The sequence below is a fragment of the Caloenas nicobarica genome, chromosome 29 (genome assembly GCF_036013445.1).
Source record: "Caloenas nicobarica isolate bCalNic1 chromosome 29, bCalNic1.hap1, whole genome shotgun sequence".
In the NCBI taxonomy this organism is placed as follows: Eukaryota; Metazoa; Chordata; class Aves; order Columbiformes; family Columbidae; genus Caloenas; species Caloenas nicobarica.
In genome coordinates this window covers 210,166-231,442 of record NC_088273.1, presented here as the reverse complement: position 1 = coordinate 231,442, position 21,277 = coordinate 210,166, and the positions used below count along the sequence as shown (strand labels likewise).

Sequence of the window (21,277 nt, the reverse complement as noted above, 5' to 3'; positions counted from 1 at the left end):
CCCCCGAGCCCCCCCCAGGATCTATAGGTCCCAGCCCCTATAGACACCCCAAGCACCCTCCCGGCAGGTTCCTCCTTTATTTCACCGCGGGGCGGGGGAATGAAATTTCCCCTTTTTTGTGTTTTTTGCTCCATGTGTTCTGGCGGTTTTTGTACAGGGGGTATGTACAGTATGTATAGGGGGCGCGGGGGCACGCGGGGGGGGCTCAGCTGCCGTTTTGGGGCCTTTTCCGCTTCTTTTTCCCGGGGGGGGGAACCGCACACACGGGGGGGGGCTACGCAGCTACGACACCAGCGCACGGGGGGTGGGGGTTCGGGGGTCCGGGGGTCCGGGGGGGTCAGGGGGTGCAGCCCCCCCGCGGGGGGGCCATCGGCTCGGGTGAGAGTTGCCAAGGCCGCGCCGTGAGATGCATTCATGGGGGGGAAACACACACACATCGGCCCCCCCAAACTCTGAGGGGTCAGGGGGGCCCTGAAGGCCGGGGGGGGGGGGGCTGAAATGGGGGGGGGGGGGGCAAAATCCCACCCCCATCATTTGGTCTAAAGAGAACCCAGGCGTCCGGCCCCCCCACCACAGCCAGGGTGGGTGGGGGGTGGGGGGGTCCCCCTATTTTTTGGCTAATTCCAACGGGGCTCCCCGCCCCCCCCACAGCCCCCCCATTGCACAGGGGCTGGGGGGGGGCACTGAGGGGTCCCCCCCTTTGGCAGTGAAAGGGGGTGGGGGGGGCCCTTAAATGGGGGGGGACACGACAGGAGGGGGTTGGGGTCCCCCTTGGCTTGGGGTGGGTCCAGAGCTCCAGGGGGGTCCCCAATACTCTGGGGGGGTCCCCAGTGTCATAGGGGGGCCTTCAATGTCATAAGGGGTCTCTCAAGGCAATGGGGGCATCCCCAGTGCCGTGGGGGGGTCCCCAATGCCGTGGGGGGGTTCCCAATGTCATAAGGGGTCTCTCAAGGCAATGGGGGCATCCCCAGTGCCGTGGGGGGGTTCCCAATGTCATAAGGGGTCTCTCAAAGCTGTGGGGGCTCCCCCAATGCTGGGGGGGGGTCCCCACCGTCTTGGAGAAGTCTCCAATGTCATAAACGGTCCCTCAATGCCATGGGGGCTCCCCCAGACCCAGGGGGCTTCCCCAACACCACCAGGGGCTCCCCCAGCCCCAGGGGGGTCCCCAATACAACAGGGGCCTCCCCCAGCCCTGGGGGGGTCCCCAATGCAATGGGGGCTCCCCCAGCCCCTGGGGGGTTCCCGCAGCCCCCTACTCGAGGGGGGGCGCGGCCGAGGGGCTGGCGGGGCCGGAGCTGCCGGCGGTGCCGCGGGCGCCGCTGTACTGGCCGATGAAGGAGCCGTCCTCGTTGAACTGCACGTCGGCGCTTCCACCGTAGCCGGCCAGGCTGTCGTCGCTGCCCAGCGCCGCCCCCGCCGCCCCCAGCGACCGGCCCGAGCTGCCCGACGCCTTCTCCTCCCCGTCACTGCGCCGGCACGAGGCCACCGGTGTCAGCGGCACCGCCGGCGGCACCGGCACCGGCACCCCGCGCTCCTATCTGGGTCGCCAACCCCGTTGCCGCCACCGCCGCCACCGCCTCCCCGGGCATCCCGTGACCCCGCCAGGGACGCAGTGACATGGTGACACCCCCCAGGATGCGGTGACACCCCCCAGGATGCGGTGACACCCCCCCCAAAGACGCGGTGACAGCCCCAGCCCCCCCCTTACCTCTCCAGGGACCTGCGGGAGCCGAGGCAGCAGCGGGAGAGACAAAGCGTCAAGGGGTGGGGGGGGAAGGCTGGAGGGGAAGCTCCACTCCCGGGGGCAATTAGCAAGGAGGGGGGGAGTTAATGAGCAGGGGACTAATTAGCGAGAGAGGAGCGATCAGTGGGAAGAGGGCAGGGAGGGAGTAGAGGGTGGCCGGTGGCTCTAGCCCCGCCCACCGCGATAAGCCCCGCCCCACTCGCACAGACCACGCCCCCTCGGGCGGGCCACGCCCCACGGGCCACGCCCCACAGGCCACGCCCCGCACCTGTACTCCCCAAAGGTCTCGTCCTTCATGGGCCGGGCCTCCGAGTCCACCTGCGTGTCCTCCTTGTCCTTCACTGGGGGGGGACACGGATCGGGTCGGGGGGCGCCGGGACCCCCCCCAGCTCTGGGGACCCCCCCGAACTCCCTCAACCCTCGGGGACCCCCCCAGGGCCCCCCCTAAAGCTTCAGAGCCCTCCCCATATATGTCCGTCCCAATGGCCCCTCCCACAAATTGAAGACCCCCTCCCAAGCCTTGGGGACCCCCCCACAGCTTAGGGACCCCCCCCACACAACTTAGGGACCCCATCCCCAAGCCTTGGAGAACTCCCCCATCACTTAAGGACCCCCCCAAAACCCTGATGAAAGCCTTTATCACCTCGAGAGCGCCCCAGGGGGGTCAGTGGGGTCCCAAGGGGGGTCTGGGGGGGCTCACCCGAATACTTGCCCCCCTTGCTGCGCTTGATGAAGCAGAGGATGAGGAGCAGGAGCAGCAGCAGCACCACGGCGCTGACGAAGCCGATGAACCAGCCCTCGCTGGTGAAGCCGCCCGCGGGGCTCGGTATCACTGCGGGGGGGTCAGACGGGGGGGTATCAACGTGGGGAGGGGGCAACTGGCTCTGGGGACCCCCCCCGAGCAGCCTGGCCGGGGAAAACCAGCAGCTGGGGGGGTCCAAAGGGGAAAAGGCGGTTTCAAGGGCACCCGCAGGCGCTGGAGGCGGTTTCGAGGCCGCCCGCGGGTTTTGGGGTGCCGGGGGGACTCACGCGTGCCGTTGGTCTGCACCTCGCTCTCCCAGAAGGCCACGCGCTCGCCCGAGTGGTTGCGCCCCACGAACTGGACGCGGTAGGAGGTGCCGGGGCGCAGGTCGCCCAGGCGGTACCGGCCCAGCGAGGAGTTGGCCTGGCCCGACGTGCGCCAGGGCTCCTCGGCTGGGGGGCACGCGGGGTCACCCCCAGCCCCCCCAGGCCTCAGCCCCCCTTCTCCTGGCACACCCAACGCCCCGTTCCTGCCCCAAAATGCACCCAGAGGCGCCCTCAGATCCCACATCCCCCCAAACCCCACATCCCCCCAAACCCCACATCCCCCCCCAAACCCCACATCCTCCCCCAAATCCCCAGTGGGGCCCCCCCAAACCCCACATCCTCCCCCAAATCCCCAGTGGGGCCCCCCCAAACCCCACATCCTCCCCCAAATCCCCAGTGGGGCCCCCCCAAACCCCACATCCTCCCCCAAATCCCCAGTGGGGCCCCCCCAAACCCCACATCCTCCCCCAAATCCCTAGTGGGGCCCCCCCAAACCCCACATCCGTCCCCAAATCCCCAGTGGGGCCCCCCCAAACCCCACATCCTCCCCCAAATCCCCAGTGGGGCCCCCCCAAACCCCACATCCTCCCCCAAATCCCTAGTGGGGCCCCCCCAAACCCCACATCCTCCCCCAAAGCCCCAGTGGGGCCCCCCCAAACCCCACATCCTCCCCCAAACCCCCAGTGGGGAACCCCACCTTACCCAGACCGCCCCCCAAACTCCACGTGGACTCCCCAAACCCCACATCACATTTTTCCCCCCCGACACTTCATCCCTCCCCGCTCAGGACCCCCCAAACCCCACATGGGACCCCCAAACCCCATTTCCTCCCCCAAACCCCACCCCTTGCCCACACGCCCTCCCCCCGTCCCAGTTTGCCGCCCTTACTGGTTTTGCTCATGTACTGGACCTCGAACTCCACGTTGTCCTGGGGGTGGGCGAGGGTCCAGCGCAGGACGGTGAAGTCCTCCCCCACCTCCCCCACCACCACGCTGCCCAGCGCCGGCAGCACTGGGGGGGGACGGGGGGGTCAGCAGCGTGGGGGGCCCCCCGACCCCCCCATCACCCCAGACCCTGCGTGCGTCCCCAAAAACGGGGCAGTGCCCCCAGAAACAGGGCGCCCCCAGCACCAGCCCTCCCCTGGCCCTTGGGCCCCCCGCCCGGTGCCGGTTCCTTCCCCCCCAGTTTCAGGGTCCCCCCCCGGGTTTCAGGCCCCCTCCCCAAGTTTTGGGACCCCCACCCCTAGTGCCAGGGCCCCACTCCAGGTTTCAGGCCCCCTCCCCAATGTCAGGTCCCCCCCAGCTGTTGCCTCCCCCAAATTTTCAGGGTTTTGCCCCCATTTTCGGGGTCCCCTCCCCATTCTGATCCCCCTCCCCACAATGTCGGTTCCCCCCATATCTCGGGGTCCACCCCCCATTTTCAGACCCCCCCTCCCCGGTGCTGGGATTCCCCCCATTTCAGTCCCCCCTCCCCAGTTTCCAGCTCATCCCCGGTGTCAGTCCCATCCCATTTTCAGGGTGTCCCCCCCGGGTGTCAGTTCCCCGCCCATTTGGGTGTATCCCCACCATTTTGGGGTGTGTCCCCCCCCCGTTTTGGGGTCCCCCCTCACCGGGCTCCGGGATGAGGCTCCCGATGCGCAGCAGCGCCGGGCCCGGTCCCACCTGGGTCAGCGCCCGCAGCTCGAACCGGTACCGGCCCCGCGGCTCCAGCCGCGACAGCGACGTGTTCAGAGTCCCGGGAGGCAGCGAGATCTCGTACGGCAGCGACCCCCCCTCGGCCGGGCTCACTGCGGGGACCCCCACATCGGGACGGGACCCCCCAAACCCCCCCCAAATCCCGCACTTCCACAGAGACCCCCCAAAAAAAACCCGGACCCCCCCAAACACCCCCAGAATGCCCAAACACCCCCAGTGCCCCCAATTTTCCTTCCCAATGACCCCCAGTTCCTCCCCAGTGTCCCCCAGTACCCACAGTGTCCCCCAGTCCCTTCCCAGTGCTCCCGGTCCCTCCCAGTCCCTTCCCAGTGCCTCCCAGTCCGTCCCAGTCCGCACGCAGGCGGTACTGGAGCAGGAAGCTGGTCAGGACGCCGTTGGGGTGTCGTGGGTGCCCCCAGTCCCCCCCATTGCTGCCCCAGTCCCTCCCCAGTGTCCCCCAGTGCCTCCCAGTGTCCCCCAGTGTCCCCCAGTGCCTCCCAGTACGCACGCAGGCGGTACTGGAGCAGGAAGCCGGTCAGGACGCCGTTGGGGTGTCGCGGGCGCTGCCACTCCAGGGCCAGGCTGGTGTCCCCCACCCGCTCCACGCGCAGCTCCTCGGGGGGGCCCGGCACTGGGGGGGACCCCGAAACTGAGCCCCACGGGGACGCCCCAGGAGAGGGGACCCCGAAACTGAGCCCCCCGGGGACACCCCAGGAGAGGGGACCCCGAAACTGAGCCCCCCGGGGACACCCCAGGAGAGGGGACCCCAAAACTGACGTTGCAGAAGGGAGACCCCCAGAGAGAGAGGACCCCGAAATGGGGCCAGGAGACCCTGAAATGGGGACAGAGTGGAACCAGGAGGGTGTGGGGGTCCCCAGGGGCATTTGGGGGTCCTCAGGACAGGGCTGGGGTCCCCAAGTGGGGCTGGGGGTCCCCTGGGCAGGGTTGGGGTCCCCGGGATGAAGTCAGGGGCTCTCAGGGGCAGCTGGGGGGGCTCAGATGATTTTAGGGGTCCCCAGGGTGCCCAGATTTGGGGGGTCCCAGGACAGATTTGGGGGTCCCCAGAGCAGATGTAGGGGGTCCCAGGACAGATTTGGGGGTCCCCAGGACAGATGTAGGGGTCCCAGGACAGATGTGGGGTCCCCAGAGCAGATGTAGGGGGTCCCAGGACAGATGTAGGGGGTCCCAGGACAGATTTGGGGGGTCCCAGGACAGATTTGGGGGGTCCCAGAGCAGATGTAGGGGGTCCCAGGACAGATGTGGGGGTCCCCAGGACAGATGTAGGGGTCCCAGGACAGATGTAGGGGTCCCCAGGACAGATGTGGGGGTCCCAGGACAGATGTAGGGGTCCCCAGGACAGATGTGGGGGTCCCAGGACAGATGTGGGGGTCCCCAGGACAGATGTGGGGTCCCCGGCAGTCTCGGGGGGGCTCACCTCCCTCGAGGGTGCGGAAGCTGATCTCGTCGCTGGGGGGCCCGTCCCCCCGCCCGTTGAACACCAGCACGCGCAGCCGGTACCGGCTCCAGGGCCGCAGCGCCCCCAGCAGCGCCCCCCGCACGTCTCCCGCCACCGTCAGCACGCCCGGGGGGGCGGGGGGGGGCACGTGCCGCCGCGCGCGCTCCCCCACCCAGCCGTCGCGCCAGTACAGCACCTGGGGGGGCACGTCAGGACCCGCAGACCCCCATAACCCCACAGCCCCCCCCAGACCCCCACAGCCCCCCATAACCCCACAGCCCCCCCCCAGACCCCCACAGCCCCCCATAACCCCACAGACCCCCCATAACCCCACAGACCCCCCCCAGACCCCCACAGCCCCCCCATAACCCCACAGCCCCCCCCAGACCCCCACAGCCCCCCCATAACCCCACAGACCCCCCATAACCCCACAGACCCCCCCCAGACCCCCACAGACCCCCATAACCCCCACAGCCCCCCCATAACCCCCACAGCCCCCCCTCCCAGACCCCCACAGACCCTCCCAGATCCCCACAGCCCCCCCGGACCCCACAGACCCCCATAACCCCACAGACCCCCATAACCCCACAGACCCTCCCAGACCCCCGCAGCCCCCCCGGACCCCACAGACCCCCATAACCCCACAGCCCCCCCAGACCCCACAGACCCTCCCAGACCCCCACAGCCCCCCCCAGACCCCCACAGCCCCCCCGGACCCCCACAGCCCCCCCGGACCCCCACAGACCCCCATAACCCCCACAGCCCCCCCATAACCCCCACAGCCCCCCCTCCCAGACCCCCACAGACCCTCCCAGATCCCCACAGCCCCCCCGGACCCCACAGACCCCCATAACCCCACAGACCCCCATAACCCCACAGACCCTCCCAGACCCCCACAGCCCCCCCAGACCCCACAGACACCCATAACCCCACAGACCCCCATAACCCCACAGACCCTCCCAGACCCCCACAGCCCGCCTGGACCCCACAGACACCCATAACCCCACAGCCCCCCCATAAGCCCACAGCCCCCCCATAGCCCCCTCCTAACCTCACAGCCCCCCTGTAACTCCACAGCCCCCCCATACCCCATTTCCACCCATACCCTTATTTTATCCCCCGTACCCCCACATCGCCACCAGCCTCCCCAAACCCCCACACCCTACAGCCCCCCGTACCCCCATTTTTTCCCCCCCGTACCCCCCATATTTCCCCTGTGCCCTGATATTTCCCCCCATACCCCCGTTTCCCACCCCGGACCCTCATTTTCCCCCCTGTACCCCCATTTTCACCCCCCCGTACCCGAAATCCCCGGAGGTGCCCGCGCAGCTCCTGGGGGGTCCCCGAAAAGCTCCAGCGCACCCGCACGCTGCTGCTGTTCAGGATCTCCACCCCCACGTTTTCAGGGTTCACCAGTGGCACTTTGGGGGGGGGCAGCAGTGTGAGCCCCCCCAAAACCACACACCGGGGGGGCTGCGAACCCCCCAGCACCCCCGGCATGGGCGTCCCCAGAGAGAGCCCCCCAAAATGGGTTGGAGACAGAGACCCCCTCTGCAAAATGCACCCCCTTCTCCCTGCCTCTCTGCAGCCCAGATTTGGGGTCCCCCCACCTTGGGGTCTCTCAGCACCCCCAGATTTGGGGTCTCCCCACCTTTGGGTCTGGACACCCCCAGATCCGTGCTGCTCCCCCTTTGGGTCTCTCCACCCCCCACCCCCCAGCAGGATTTTGGGGACCCCCCACTCACGGTCCTCCCCCGAGTAGCCGATGACCAGGGGGGGCTCGGGCCCCTTCCCCGCCTCGTTCAGCGCCTGCACGCGGATCTCGTAGGGGCTGAATGTGGGGGTGCCCCCCACCACCACGGGGGGGGCCCCCACTGTGCGCTCGCTCCAGTTGCCCCCCGGCTCCCGCCACTGCACCCGGTACCGAACCTCGGCCGCGTTCCAGTCCCCCGGCGCCAGCGGCTGCGGGAACGGCCTCAGCACCCCCCGAACCCCCAAACCGGCCCCCACACCCCCCCAGCTCCCCCCGGATACAGGGACCCCCCCAAACCTGCCCCACAGCCCCCAGAGCCCGGCCTGAGACAGAGGAACCCCCCAACCAGCTTTGGGGCTCCTCTGACCCCCCCAAACCTGCCCCGACCCCCCTTGACCCCCTCAAACCCCTCTGAACCCCCAAACCTGCCCCCAGTTGAATGGACCCCCCCCAAACCTGCCCCATGTCCCCCAGAGCCCAGCCTAAGATGCAGGAGCCCCCCAACCAGCTCTGGGGCCCCTCTGAACCCCCAAAATTTGCCCCAACCCCCCTGACCACCCCAAACCTGCCCCGACCCCCCCCCGCCCAGGACGCCTGGGTCCCCGCTACCTGCCAGGTGATGACCAGGTTTGAGGTCTCGTTGCCTTCGCCCTTGACCCCCCCGGGGTTGCGCTCAGGGGCTGGGGGTGGGTACAGAGGCTCAGAGACCCCCCCAAAATCCCACAGACCCTTTGGGGTGCTGGGGGGGGTCGCTCACCGGCCGGGGGGGTGGTGATGGGGGCGCTGGGGGCGCTGGGCTCCCCCCGCCCGTAGGCGTTGGCCGCCAGCACGCGGAACCGGTACCGGCCGTACGGCGAGAGCGTGAGCGAGGCCTGGGGCTGCCCCCCCGGCACCGTCAGCCGCTCCACGAAGCGTCCGGGCGCAAAGATCCCCTCCTCCTCCTCCACCACGAACTCTGCGGGGGGGAAACGGGGGGCTGGGGTACCCCCAAACCCCCCAGAACACCCCAAATCCCTCAGAACACCCCCCAGCACCCCTCAACCCCCCCCAGGACCCCTCCCAAGGCCCCCAGAAACCTCCCTGAATTCTGCAACCCCCCCGAACCTCCCCAAGTCCCCCAGCAGCCCCAAAAGCCCTCCAGAACCCCACAAATGCCCCAGGACCCCCCCAAACCCCCCAGAATCCCCCAAACCCCCAGCACCCCCAACTCCCCCCCACGGCCACCCTCCTGCAGCCCCCCCAAACCCCTCCTGTTCCCCCCCAAACCCCTCAGCCCCCCCCATGGCCTCTGCACCCCCCCCCCCAAGACCACCCTGACCCCCCCAGACACCCCAAATCCCCTCGGAGCCCCCAGACCCCCATCACCTCCCACAGGTCCTGAGCTCCCCGCAGCCCCCCCCAGACACCCCAGGAGCCCCCGATCTCCCCCCCGAGCCCCCCAGGACCCCCCCGGATCCCCCAACCCCTCCCTGGCCCCCCTACTCTCGACGGGGCTGTTGTGCTCGTCCCCCGGGGTCCAGCTGAGCTGGACCTCCCGCTCCCCGGCCTCCAGCACCTGCAGCTCCCGCACGGGGCCCGGCCGGCCTGGGGGGCACCCAGTGGGGGGTTACTGGGGGTACTGGGGCAACTGGGGCAGAATGGGGGAACTGGGGGAACCGGGGGTTAGGGGGCACGGGGGGAATTGGGGGGCACGACGGGTTAGGGGACACAGAGGGAACTGGGGGCACTGGGGGGTCTGGGGAAAATGCGGCAGAACTGGGGGAAAACTGGGGGGAAAACTGGGGGGAAAACTGGGGGGAGAGTCAAGAGAAACTAGTGGAGAACTGGGGGAACTGGGGCAAAACTGGCAAAACTGGGGTAGAACTGGGGTAGAACTGGGGTAGAACTGGGACAGAACTGGGGTAGAACTGGGACAGAACTGGGACAGAACTGGGACAGAACTGGGACAGAACTGGGACAGAACTGGGGTCCCTGGGCCAGAATCTCAGCAAAACCAGGGGTAACAGCAGCAAAACTGGGGCAAAACTGGGGGTAACAAAGGTAGAAGTGGGAGTGGGAGAAACTGGTGGAGAACTGGGGTAACTGGGACAGAACTAGTGCCCCTGGGCCAGAATCCCAGTAAAACCAGGGGTAACAGCGGCAAAACTGGGGGTAACAGGGGCAGAAGCGGGGCAGAACCAGGATAAACTGCTGGGGAAAGAACTGGGGCAGAACTGGGGTCGCCAGTGCGGAACTGGTGTCACTGGGGGGACCGGGTTTTGGGGGGCTCACCCACGACACGCAGCTGCGCCTCGGCCTCGGCCGCGTCCAGGCGCGTCCACGCGCGGCACGAGAACGTCCCCTGGTCCCCGTAGTCCACGCCGGCCACCGTCAGCGTGTCCCCGCTCAGCGAGTACCTGCGGGAGGGAGGCGGGCGCCGTCAGCCCCCCCGGGGAGGGTGCGGGGACCCCAAATCCCCCCCAAAGCCCCTCACTTGTCGCTGTCGGGCGTCTCGCGCAGCAGCCGCCCGTCCCGCCGCCACTCGAGCCCGTGGGCCACCAGCCCCGGGTCGTAGGTGGCCACGCAGCGGAAAGTCACCGTCTCCCCCTTCTTGGCCGTGACGCTGCGGGGGGGCACCTCGATCCGCGTCGCCACTGGGGGGGAGGAACACAAAGGGTTAACGGGGAGGGGGGCTGGAGTGCTCTTGAGGGTCACGGGAAGAATTTGGGGGGGCCTGGAGGGTCTGGGAAATGATCTGGAGGGATCCCAGGAAGGATGTAAGAGCCTTGGGAGGGATTTGGGGGGCTCAGGGGGACTGGGAGGGTCCCAAGGTGACTCTGGTGTATCCCAGGAAGGATTTGGGGGTCCCAGGGGAGTCCTGGGATGGATCTGGGGGAGACTAGAGAGCTCTGGGAGGTCCCAGGAAGGATTTTGGGGTCCCTGGGGGATCCCAGGAAGGATGTAGGAGCCTCAGGAAGGTTTTGGGGGGCACAGGGGGACTGGTGAGGGTCCCAGGAAGGACTTGGGGATCCCAGGGGAGTTTCAGAAAGGATCTGGGAGAGACTGGAGAGCTCTGGGAGGGCCAGGAAGGATTTTGGGGTCTCTGGGGGATCCCAGGCAGGATTTTGCGGTCCCAAAGGGAGCATTTGGGGGTCCGGGGTACCTCTGACATCGAGGCGGGCGGTGACGCTGGCATTGCTGTGGGGGTTGTGTGCGCGGCAGGTGAAGGGGCCGCTGTCCCCCTGCCCCACGGGGCCCAGCCGCAGGGTCCCGTTGGTGAAGATGAACGCCCGGTCATCCTGCAGCGCCGGCTCCAGCGCTGCCGTCAGCCTGGGGGGTTCACCACGTCAGGGGGGGCTCTGGGAACCCGGAGGGGGTCCCGGGGAGGGGGTCTCACTCACCACTCGACGGTGGGCGCGGGGGCCCCGAAGGCGCGGCAGTGCAGGAACGCCGTCTGGTTCTCCACCACCGCGTATGGAGTTGCGTCCGGTGTCAGGATCTTCACCGGCAGCTCTGGGGGGGGCGTGAGGCGGTGAGCGGGGTGTCTGGACCCACCCCCAAACCCCAAATACACCCCCCAAACCTCCTAGAACAGCCCCAGACATCACCACGGCAACAGGTATCCCCTGGTTGCCATGGAGGCAGCAGGGCTGCTGTGGGAGCAGCAGGTTGCCACGGCAACCAGCTCCAGGCCGTGTTGCCATAGTGACAGCGAGGTGAGGGGTGCAGGATTGCCATGGGGCTGGTTGCTAAGGGGGACACCCGGGGATGGTTGCTACGGGGGATGCAGTTGCCTGGGGGAGTGGTTGCCGGGGAGACCCGGTTGCCATGGGGACGCAGTTGCCGTGGGGGATGTGGTTGCCGTGGGGGATGTGGTTGCCAGGGAGACCCGATTGTTATGGGAATGTGGTCGCCGTGGGGATGTGGTTGCCATGGGGATGCGGTCACGGTGGGTACCACATCCACAGACAGGAAACCCCACGGCACGGGGATGCCGTTGCCAAGGCAGCGCTCCCACTGCGGGGACAGTCCCCGAGGAGGATGTGGCTGTTGGGGGGGAATGCCGTTGCCATGGCAATGGTTGCCAGGGCAACCTGTTGCTGTAGGGATGCTGTTGCCTGGGGGAACGCCCTTGGCAGGGTGAGGCTTGTGAGGGATGCAGGTGGGTGGGGGGGATCCCGGTGGCTCGGGGGGATCTTGGTGGCCAAAGGGGGATCCCAGGGGCCGTGCCCCCCACTCACCCACAACGTAGACGTAGGCGTTGGCCAGCAGGCGCCCGTGCCGGTTCTGGGCCTCGCACTGGGCCACCAGCGTGTCGTTGGGCTCCAGGCGCGACAGCACCAGCGCCCCCTCCCGCACCGCCCAGCGCGGCCCCCCTGGCGCCTCTGCAACAGAGCAGGGGGGGTCAGGGCACCCCCTGGGGAACCCAGAACCCCCCTGGGAACCATAACACACTGCCAGGGACCCTCACACCCCCCTGGGAACCCTGACACCCCTGGGGGAATCTGGAAACCCCCTGGGACCCCAATAACCCCCTGGGAACCCTGACACCCGCCCAGGGACCCTCACACCCCACCAGGGGACCCTGACACCTCCCCCCCACGGACCCAAGAACCCCCCAGGGACCCCAAAAGCCCCTCCTAGGACTGCAACATCCCCCCACCCTCCAGGGACCATCCGATGGACCCCAATAACCCCCGAAGGACCTAAAATCCCCCCAGGGACCCCAACAACCCCCTCGGAGACCCCAGCCCCCCTGTCCCGCCCCCCCCAGGGCCCCCCTGGTGTCCCTACCGTCGATGGGGACGCCGTTGAGGCGCCAGCGCAGGCGGGGCCGTGGTTTGCCCCCCACCACGCAGTCCAGCCGCGCCGTCTCCCCCGGGCCAAATACCCCGCTCTGCGGGCGCCGCACCCAGTACGGGGCCGCTGGCGGGGGGGAGAGTCAGGGACACCCCCCTGGCACCCCCAGACCCGCCCTGGGTCACCCAGACCCGCCCAGTGCCCACCCCAGGGCATCCCAGTGCCCCCAGTCCCACTCTGAGCGCACCCAGTGCCCCAGATACCCACCCCAGTGTCTCCAAGCCACTGCTGTTCCCAAATCCCAGTGCCTCCCAGTGCCCCCAGCACCCACCCCAGTTCCTCCCAGCCATCCCAGTGCCCCTTCCAGCCCTCCCAGTTCCCCCCAGACACGCTCAGTACCTCCCAGTGCCCCCAGCACCCACCCTCCCAGCGCCTACTCCAGGAGGCCCCAGTGCCCCTATTCCCAATCCCAGCGTCTCCCAGCTGCCCGCAGTTCCCCTCCCAGTGTCCCCAGTGTCCCCAGTACCCTCCACGGTGACGAGGTGGCTGCGGCGGGCGCTGCCCTGGCTGTTCTCGGCCACGCACTCGTACTCGCCGTCGTCCGCCTCCTCCACCGCCCGCAGCCGCAGCGTCTTGTTGAAGTTCTCCAGGGCCGCGCGGCCCGGGAGGGGCCCGTTCAGCCGCTGCCACCGCACCGCAGGCGTGGGGCTGCGACACGGGGGGTCACGGGGGGCTGGAGACACCCCCAGGACCGACATCACCCCCCGGGAACCACCAACGCCCCCCGGGGCTGGGAACCCGCCTTGGGAACCAGCAGCATCCCCCGGGAACCACCAACACCCCCAGGACGCCCCAACATCCCCGGACCTCCCTGACACCCCCCAGGACCCCTCCTGGACTCCCCAACAGCCCCGGCCCCCCCCCAAACTCACAGCCCCTCGGCGATGCACTCGAGCACCAGGGTGCCCCCCCGCAGGGCGATGTGGGGGGGCTGGGATTCCGGGGGCACCACAAGCCGGGGGCGGCGGGACTGCACCGAGTTACCTGGGGGGAAGGGGGGTTAGCGGGGGGACACACCCCCTGAAACCCCTCAGAACCACAGAGATCCCCCAGAACCCCAGCGACCCCCCAGAAACAGACACCCTGCATTCCCAGAGACCCCCAGGACCCCAGTGACCCCCCAGAATCTCAGCGACCCCCCCAGAAACGGAGACGTCCTGCATTCGCAGAGACCCCCAGGACCCCAGTGACCCCCCCAGAATCCCAGCGACCCCCCCAGAACCCCTGAGACCCCCCCCAGAACCTGCCAATAAACCCAGGGACCCCCACCAGAACCTCGGGGCCCCCATACACCAAGGGGTTGGGGGTCCTGGGGGGGTGTCAGGGGTCCTGGGGTCTCTGGGGGTGCTGGGGGGTTTTTGGGGGTGCCGGGGGCATTTGGAAGTTCTGGGCGGGGTTTCAGGGTTCTGGGTGGGCTCTGGGAGCCCTGGGGTTTTTGGAGGTGCTGGAGGGGTTTTGGGGGATCTCGAGTGGGTTTTTGGGGTCCCCCGCTCACTGGGGCGCACACGCAGGTCGAGCGGCTCCTTCTGGATGATGGTTCGGGGTCCCAGGTAGTGCGCATGGCAGATGTAGTCGGGGTGACTGTCCCCCGAAAGCGCGTTGGCAAAGTACAGGAACCCATCCTGGCCCATGCTGACCCGTGCGTCCTGCGCGATGTGCATGATGCCTGGGGGGGGACACACACGGGGGGGTCGGGGGGTCCCCAAAATCCACCGGTCCCCGCCCAGCCCGTGGGGGGCATGGAGAGGGGAAAGGGGGGGCAGCGTGGTGGGGTGTGGGGTGCAATGGGGTGTTGGGGGGCAGTGAGGGGGATTATTGGAGGGCGAGGGGTCGTGGGACCCCAGGAGTGTATCAGGGGTCCCAAGGGGTGTGGGGGTGCAGGGTGATTTGGGGGTCCCCGGGGTGCAATGGGGTGCAGAGGTTTGTTAAGGGGGTGCGGAGGGGTTGGGGGGGTGCTGGGGTAGATTGGGGGTGCAGGGGTGTGTTAAGGGGGTGCAGAGAGGTTGGGGGGTGCTGGGGTAGCTTGGGGGTGCAGGGGGGATAAGGGGGTGCAGGATCAGCCCCCCCTCCAGCTGCTCACGGCTGTTGAGCCAGTAGATCTTGGGGGGCACGGCGCTTTTGGGGGGGTCACAGGGCAGCACCACGGGGTCCCCCTCCTCCACTTCCACCGGCGTCACCTTCTCCTTGGGCCACTGCGGCGTGTCTGGGGACAACAGCAGCTGGGGGCGGCGCAGGGGGCCGGGGGGGTCCCCCAAACCAGCCTGGGACCCCCATACCCAGGGGTTTGCCCCTGCCCACCCAACCAGCTGGGGACCCCAATGTCCAGGCCTTGGGGGATGGGGCGTGGCAGGGAAATCGGGGTGCAGGGGATCTGCGGGGGACCCTGCGGGATCTGGGGGCTCCCAGGGGGATTTCAGGGGACCCCTCATTAGGCTCTGGGGATTCTGGGGACCCTCAGGGGGCTCTGGGGCATCCAGGGAGGATTTCGGGGACCCCAAGGCAGCTTTTGGGGCATTCAGGGGGGATTTAGGGGACCCTCAGGGGGATCTGAGGGGATTTAGGGGACAGTCAGGGGGCTCTGGGTCACCCCAGGGGTATTTTGGGGATCCCAGGGCAGGTTTTGTGTCCCTGGTGGGTATTTTGGGGACCCCAGGGCGGGTTTTGTGTCCCGGGGGGCTCGGGGTCTCACTCTCAGCAATGACGCGCGTCTCGGGGGACAGCGCGGTGCCCAGCGCATTGCTGGCCCAGCAGCGGTACCGGCCCTGCAGGCGCCCGGCCTGGCTGGCGTTGATCACCAGCGTCCCCGCGCCTGGGGACACCGTCACCCCCGGCTGCTCCTCGGGGACGAACGGCTCGTCCTCCCGCGTCCAGCGGTACCTGCGGGCAGGGGGACACGGGGGATGTGGGGGACACGGGGGATGTCGGGGACGTGGTGGGGACACGAGGGATGTCGGGGGCACAGGGGATGTGGGGGACACGGGGGATGTGGGGGACACGGGGGATGTGGGGGACACGGGGGATGTCGGGGACGTGGTGGGGACACGGGGGATGTCGGGGACACGGGGGATGTGGGGGACGCGGTGGGGACACGGGGGATGTTGGGGACGTGGTGGGGACACAGGTGGGACAAAGGGGGGACATGGGGGATGCAGTGGGGACACCAGGGACATGGGGGACACAGGGGACACTGTGGGGACACGGGGGACACCGTGGGACGCAGCGGGGAAATGGAGGGGACACGGGGAGATGCTGGGGACACGGTGGGCACACGGGGGACACTCACTCGACAGGGGGGTTGCCGGTGGCCGCGCACTTGAGGACGACGTCGTCGCTGGGGAAGACGACGAGCTGCTCCAGGGGCTGCTCCGTCAGCTCGGGGGGCTGCAGGACTGCAGGGGGGTCACACACCCCGGGGACCCCCAGACCCACAGGGACCCCCCCAAGACACCTGGGTACCCCAGAGCCTGACAGGCCACCCTGACCCCCCCCAGGATGCTGCACACCCCCGGGCATCTCAGGGACCCCCTGAGACCCCCCCCAGGGTCCTCAGAGCCACCCAGAGAACCCCCAGGACCCCAGAGACCCCCCAGGACCCCAGAGCCCACCCAGGACCCCCATGGGGCCCCCCCAGACTCACGCTCTTGCAGACCATCTGCACCATCCCGGGGGGGCACAGGGGGGAGAGACACAGCAGTGAGCGGGGGCTGTGAGCGTGCAAAGAGTCTTTGTGCAACAGGGCAAGCGTGCAGAGTCCTCGTGCAACAGGGTGAGCATGCAAGACCCTTGTACAACAGTGAGCGTGCAAAGAGTCTTTGTGCAACAGGGCGAGCGTGAGTGTGCAAAGCGTCCTTGTGCAACAGGGTGAGTGTGCAAAGAGTCTTCGTGCAACAGTGAGCATGCAAAGAGTCCTTGTGCAAGGGTGGGCGAGTGTGCCAGGTGTCACCATGCGAGGGGGGGCAAGCGTGCAAGGGCTCCTCGCGCAAAGGGCTGCGAGTGACCCCCGTGCAAAGGCTCCTCGTGCAAGAGACCCCCGTGCAAAGGCCCCTCGTGCGAGGGCCCCCCAGCACTCACACTCGTGGGGGATGGTGATGGCGGCTCCGGGCCCCCCCAGCGCCAGCAGCAGCAGGAGGCCGAGCCCCGGGGGCAGCGCCATGGCCGGGGGCCTGGGGGACACACACGGGGTGACCGTCACCCCCCGGGGGGACCCAGGCATCCGGGACCCCCCCCCGCCGCTCCATTGTGTGGCGGCCACCGCCTCCCCTCCCCCCCGCCCCAAGGATGCGCCCGTTTCCATGGCAACGCCTAATGAGGGAACCTGTCACCTTGGCTCGGGACCCAGGCGTCCGAGCGGCCCCGCCCCCATCCTCGTCAGCACCCTGGACAGGGGACCCAGGCGTCCGGGACCGCTCCCCCCCGCGGGAATGAACCAGGCGTCCGAGCGCGCCCCCGCCCCGCCTCCTCCCAGGGGACCCAGGCGTCCGGGCCCCCCCAGGAGGGCCCCCGGGGCGGAAGCGGGGGCGGCCCCGGCGGGAACAACGGGCCCTTGTTGACCCCGCATTCCTGGGTGGGGGGGGGAGGGACCGGGCGGTGACCCCCCCCCGGGCGGCACCCAGGAGCCCCGCCCCCACAGAAGGGGACCCAGGCGTCCGGGCCCCTCCCTGCCCCCCCCCCATGGACCCAGGCGTCCGGGTGCCGCAGGTAGGGGGGGGAAAGGGCCCGTGGCACCTGTAGGGAAATGACCGCTGTGGGGGGGACCCAGGCATCCGAATCCCCCCACGCCTCCCCGGGAGACCCAGGCGTCCGGGCCCCCCTCCCCAAAAGGGACCCAGGCGTCCGGTGACACCGCCCGTGTCCCCCCCCGCGCCGGCCCCACCCATCTGTTGGACGCGGGCTGGGATCCTATAGAGCCCCTATAGAGCCCCCCCGAGCTCCCTGGCTGCTGAGGGACCCTATAGAGCCCCCTGCACAGCTCCCTGTCCCCATAAGGACCCTATGGAGACCCTATAGAGCCCCGCAGCCCCATAGACACCACACATAGACCTTATAGAGCCCCCGGCACAGCTCCCCTGCCCTATAGACACCCTGCTGAGACCCTATAGAGCTCCTGACACAAGCCCCTTGCCCTATAGAGACCCTATAGACACTGCTCCCTGGCCCTATAGAGAACGCCACAGAGCTCCCTGGCGCTACGCAGACACTGTGGAGACCCTATAGAGCCCCCCTGCCGTATAGACACCACACAGAGACCCTATAGAACTCCCAACAGAGCTCCCTGGACTTACAGAAACCCTGTGGAGACCCTATAGGGACCCCCATGCCCCATAGGGCCCCACAATGGACAGCGGGGACCCCCACCCAGCCCTATGGAGACCCCATAAGCCCCTCACGGCACGGCTCCAGCCCCATGGACACCCTATAGATCCACCTGTGCCCCAGCCCAGCCCCATATAGACATGCTATAGAACCACCGGAACCTCAGCGCAGCCCCGTAAACACCCTATAGACACATCTTTACCTCAGCCCAGCCCCAGAACCGTCCTACAGAGGTTCTATAAAGCCATTTTTACCTCAGCCCAGGTCCATAAAGGTCCTACAAAGCCACCTTTACCTCAGCCGAGCTCTATAAACAGCCTATAGAACCATCTTTACCTCAGCGCAGCCTCATAAACGCTCTATAGATCCCTCTTTACCTCAGCCCCGGCCCTACAGACACCCTACAGAGCCCCCTTTACCTCAGCGCAACCCCATAGGCACCTATAGACCCACCCTTACCTCACGCCCGGCTCCACAGACACAACTTCACCTCAGCCCAGCCCCACGCTCCCCCCACAGACAGCTCTCCCTCGGCCCAGCCCCACAGCCCCCCCGGAGCCGTGCACCCCGCCCGGCGCCGCGGGAGCCCCTTCCCCTCCGCCCCGGTTCCCGCTCCCCCGGTTCCCGCTCCCCCGGTTCCCGCTCCCCCCGTACCCGCTCTCGCCGCTCCCAGCTCGGGGCTGCGGCTGCCGCGGGGTTGACATAATCCGCCCGCAGGCCCCGCCCCCCGCGGGAAGCCCCGCCCCCCGCGGGAAGCCCCGCCCCCCGCCCCGCCCCCGCGGCCACACCCTGAGCCACAGCGGGGGACGCCCGGACGCCTGGGTCCCCCGGGGCGGTTTGAGCCCCCCCGGGACGCCTGGGTCCCCGGGGGGGGTTTAGACCCCGAGAGGGGGTGTAGACCCAAAAGGGAAGCGGGGGGGGTGAGGTCCCCCCGGATGCCTAGGTCCTCTGTGACAGGGGAGGGCAATTCCCCTGGACACCTGGGTCCCCCCCCAGCACGGGGGGTGCAGCGACCCCCCGTTTCGTGGCAGTTACCCATGGGGTAATGGGAACACCCCCCCCGGGAGGACCCAGGCGTCCGGGCGCCCCCCGCGCATGAGGTCAGAGCGTTTTGTCGCTGATGACATCATCGCTGGCTGGTGCGGGGTGTGACGTCATCAACCCGGACACCTGGGTTCTCACAGGGATTGGGGGAGACACGTCCCCCCAAAATACACACAGGGAGATACGGGGGAACCTTTATTGGGGTACAGACATGGGGGGGCACTTGGGGACACCCCCCAGCCAGGAACTATGGGAGGGACCCCCAATTTGGGGGGGGGCCTACAGGTAGACACCTCCCCCCCCGCCCAGGTAGGCAGCCCCCTCCCCCCAATTTGGGGTACTGAGGATCCCCCTCCCCACCTCGGGGCTCCCCCCTTTTTTGGGACCCTTCCCCATGGCGGGGGGTCCTTCAGCCCTGGCCCCCAGCACCTCCGTTTGGGGGGAGGTGGGTTTTGGGGTACCCTGCCCTCCCCCAGGACCTGCGAACCCCCTGGAGGGGCTGTTTTGGGGGGGGGGGGCGGGTTTTGGGGGGGCCTACGCCTGGATGCTGCTCTTGGTGCTGAACGCCAGGTAATAAATCACGAGGCCGATCGCGGCTGCCACCACCTCGGTTGACACCCAGGGACCGTTCCAGGCGCCCTGCCGAAAAACGGGGGGGTCACCACCCCCAAAAACCTCCTGTCCCCCCCCCGAATCCCCCAGGGCACAACTACACCCCGCAGTGCTCCGGGAGATCTGCACCCACCCTCAAATTCTGCACCAAATTTCTACCGCTCTGGGACACCACAAATCACCCACCCCCCTCTAAGACCCTGGGGACCCCCCAGGTTTCCCCCTAAGACCCTGGGGACCCCCCAAAACCCTAAGACCCCCTCAGAAGATCGACAGCCCCAGACTACCTAAGGACACTTTAATACACCCAAATCCCCCCAGTTTCACCCCAAAACCCCACGTGCGCCCCCAGCCCCACGGGGACCCCCGGAACTCACCCTGTGATCCACGTTGACGGTGAAGAGGGGCCGGATTCGGGACACGTCCTCGTTATTGCGCTGAGCCTGGGGACACGGGGCGGGGTGGGGGAAAAGGGGGTTCAGAGGCAGGTGGGGGGCCCGGCGGTGGCGGGGGGGGGGGGAACACACACACACACCTTGCGCAGGGAGCTATAAGACTCCTCGTCAAAAAACTTCACCTCGTAGGTGCCCGACTGGGCGCTGCGGTGCTCCAGGCTCCAGGACACCTGCGAGAATTGGCGGGGGGGGAGCGCTAAGCCCCCAGACTCACCCCCCCCGTCACCCCCCGGGGACCCCAGACTCACCTGGTAGCGCCCCACGTCCTGCCCGCGGGTGACGGGGAACTGCTTCCCGTTGACATCGGCGTAAAGAGCCACGCTCTGCGGGGACGGGGCGGCGGTGAGACCCGGGAGGGGGCCCGGCAGCTCCCCCCCAGCCGGGGACTCACCTGCGCGCCGTTCTTACACACCAGCGAGATCTCCACCACGAACACGCTCTCGGAGGAGATCACGGCGTCCGACGTGGTGTAGTACGAGGGGACGATGGTGGGCTCGGGGCACGGCTCGCCTGGGGGGAGCGGGGATTGGGGGGCGCCGGGAGCCGCCAGGGCCCGCACAGGCCGCGGTCCCCCTCACAAACCCCCGGGAGCCCCCGCACCCACGCAGCCCTCCGGCTGTCCCGGGACCCGCCAGCTCCCCCCGGGGGCTCCCGCCCGCCCCGCAGCGCCCCCCGGGAGCCCCCGTACCCGCGGCGCCGAGCGCCGCCGCCAGCAGCGCCGCCAGCAGCGCCACCACCGCCATGACTGCCGGCCGCTCCGCCCTCCCGCCGCGGACCCTCGCGCGGCGGCCAATCAGCGCCGCCCGGCGCCGCAAGGAGCCCAATCATCTCCCGGGGGAGGGCCGCCGCGCGCCCTGCCGCCAATGGGAAGCGCGTTTTGCCTTCGCGGGCGCCCGCCCCGCGCGCGACGTGGCCCTGCGGCCGCCGCTGTCGGGGGCGGAGCCGAGCGGCGCGCCTGCGCGGTGCGCCGCCCGCCGGACAAAATGGCCGCCGCGACTTATATGGCGTAGGAGGCGGTGCCAGGAAGGGCGCGGCCGCGCCCCGGCGCATGCGCAGCGGGCCAGCCGCGAGCCATTCTGTTCAGCGTTCACATGTCAGCCGCTGCGGGGCGGTGGCCCAGACTCTCCCACCGTTTTTTTAGTATTTTTTCGCCCCAAAACAGGGATGAAGTGCGGATGGGGAAAGTATAGGCGCCGCCCGTCCGGAACAAAATGGCGGGGGGCAGCGCCTCTCTGAGGGAGCGAGCGGCCTCGCCCTGCGCATGCGCCGCACCGCCCACACACAAAATGGCCGCCGCGA

The 21,277-nt window shown here is 68.6% G+C and overlaps 1 protein-coding gene across 4 annotated transcripts; it reads right to left on the bottom strand.

The window, feature by feature from the left end:
- Nucleotides 1-77: 77 nt before the first annotated feature.
- L1CAM (L1 cell adhesion molecule) lies at nucleotides 78-20,740 on the bottom strand. Of its 4 annotated transcripts, XM_065653345.1 has the most exons (33): nucleotides 20,667-20,740; nucleotides 20,370-20,488; nucleotides 20,227-20,301; nucleotides 20,059-20,148; nucleotides 19,901-19,966; nucleotides 19,450-19,550; nucleotides 16,626-16,717; nucleotides 16,192-16,206; nucleotides 15,838-15,943; nucleotides 15,244-15,431; nucleotides 14,635-14,757; nucleotides 14,050-14,220; nucleotides 13,427-13,538; nucleotides 13,021-13,202; nucleotides 12,489-12,620; nucleotides 11,936-12,079; nucleotides 11,096-11,207; nucleotides 10,858-11,024; nucleotides 10,189-10,348; nucleotides 9,987-10,111; nucleotides 9,198-9,299; nucleotides 8,473-8,670; nucleotides 8,325-8,395; nucleotides 7,708-7,924; nucleotides 7,265-7,383; nucleotides 5,942-6,158; nucleotides 5,015-5,137; nucleotides 4,422-4,598; nucleotides 3,701-3,823; nucleotides 2,774-2,938; nucleotides 2,445-2,576; nucleotides 2,013-2,085; nucleotides 78-1,466 (listed from the first exon to the last, which is right to left on the bottom strand). In XM_065653345.1, the coding sequence occupies exons 1-33, from the start codon at nucleotides 20,719-20,721 to the stop codon at nucleotides 1,253-1,255; spliced, it is 4,266 nt and encodes a 1,421-aa protein (XP_065509417.1). In that variant the 5' UTR covers nucleotides 20,722-20,740; the 3' UTR covers nucleotides 78-1,252. The 4 variants fall into 4 exon arrangements, with proteins under 4 accessions (XP_065509417.1, XP_065509418.1, XP_065509419.1 ...); XM_065653346.1 differs by lacking the exon at nucleotides 16,192-16,206; XM_065653347.1 differs by lacking the exons at nucleotides 19,450-19,550; nucleotides 19,901-19,966; nucleotides 20,059-20,148; ... (1 more) ...; nucleotides 20,370-20,488; nucleotides 20,667-20,740 and adding an exon at nucleotides 18,522-18,569.
- Between the last annotated feature and the right edge of the window lie 537 nt (nucleotides 20,741-21,277).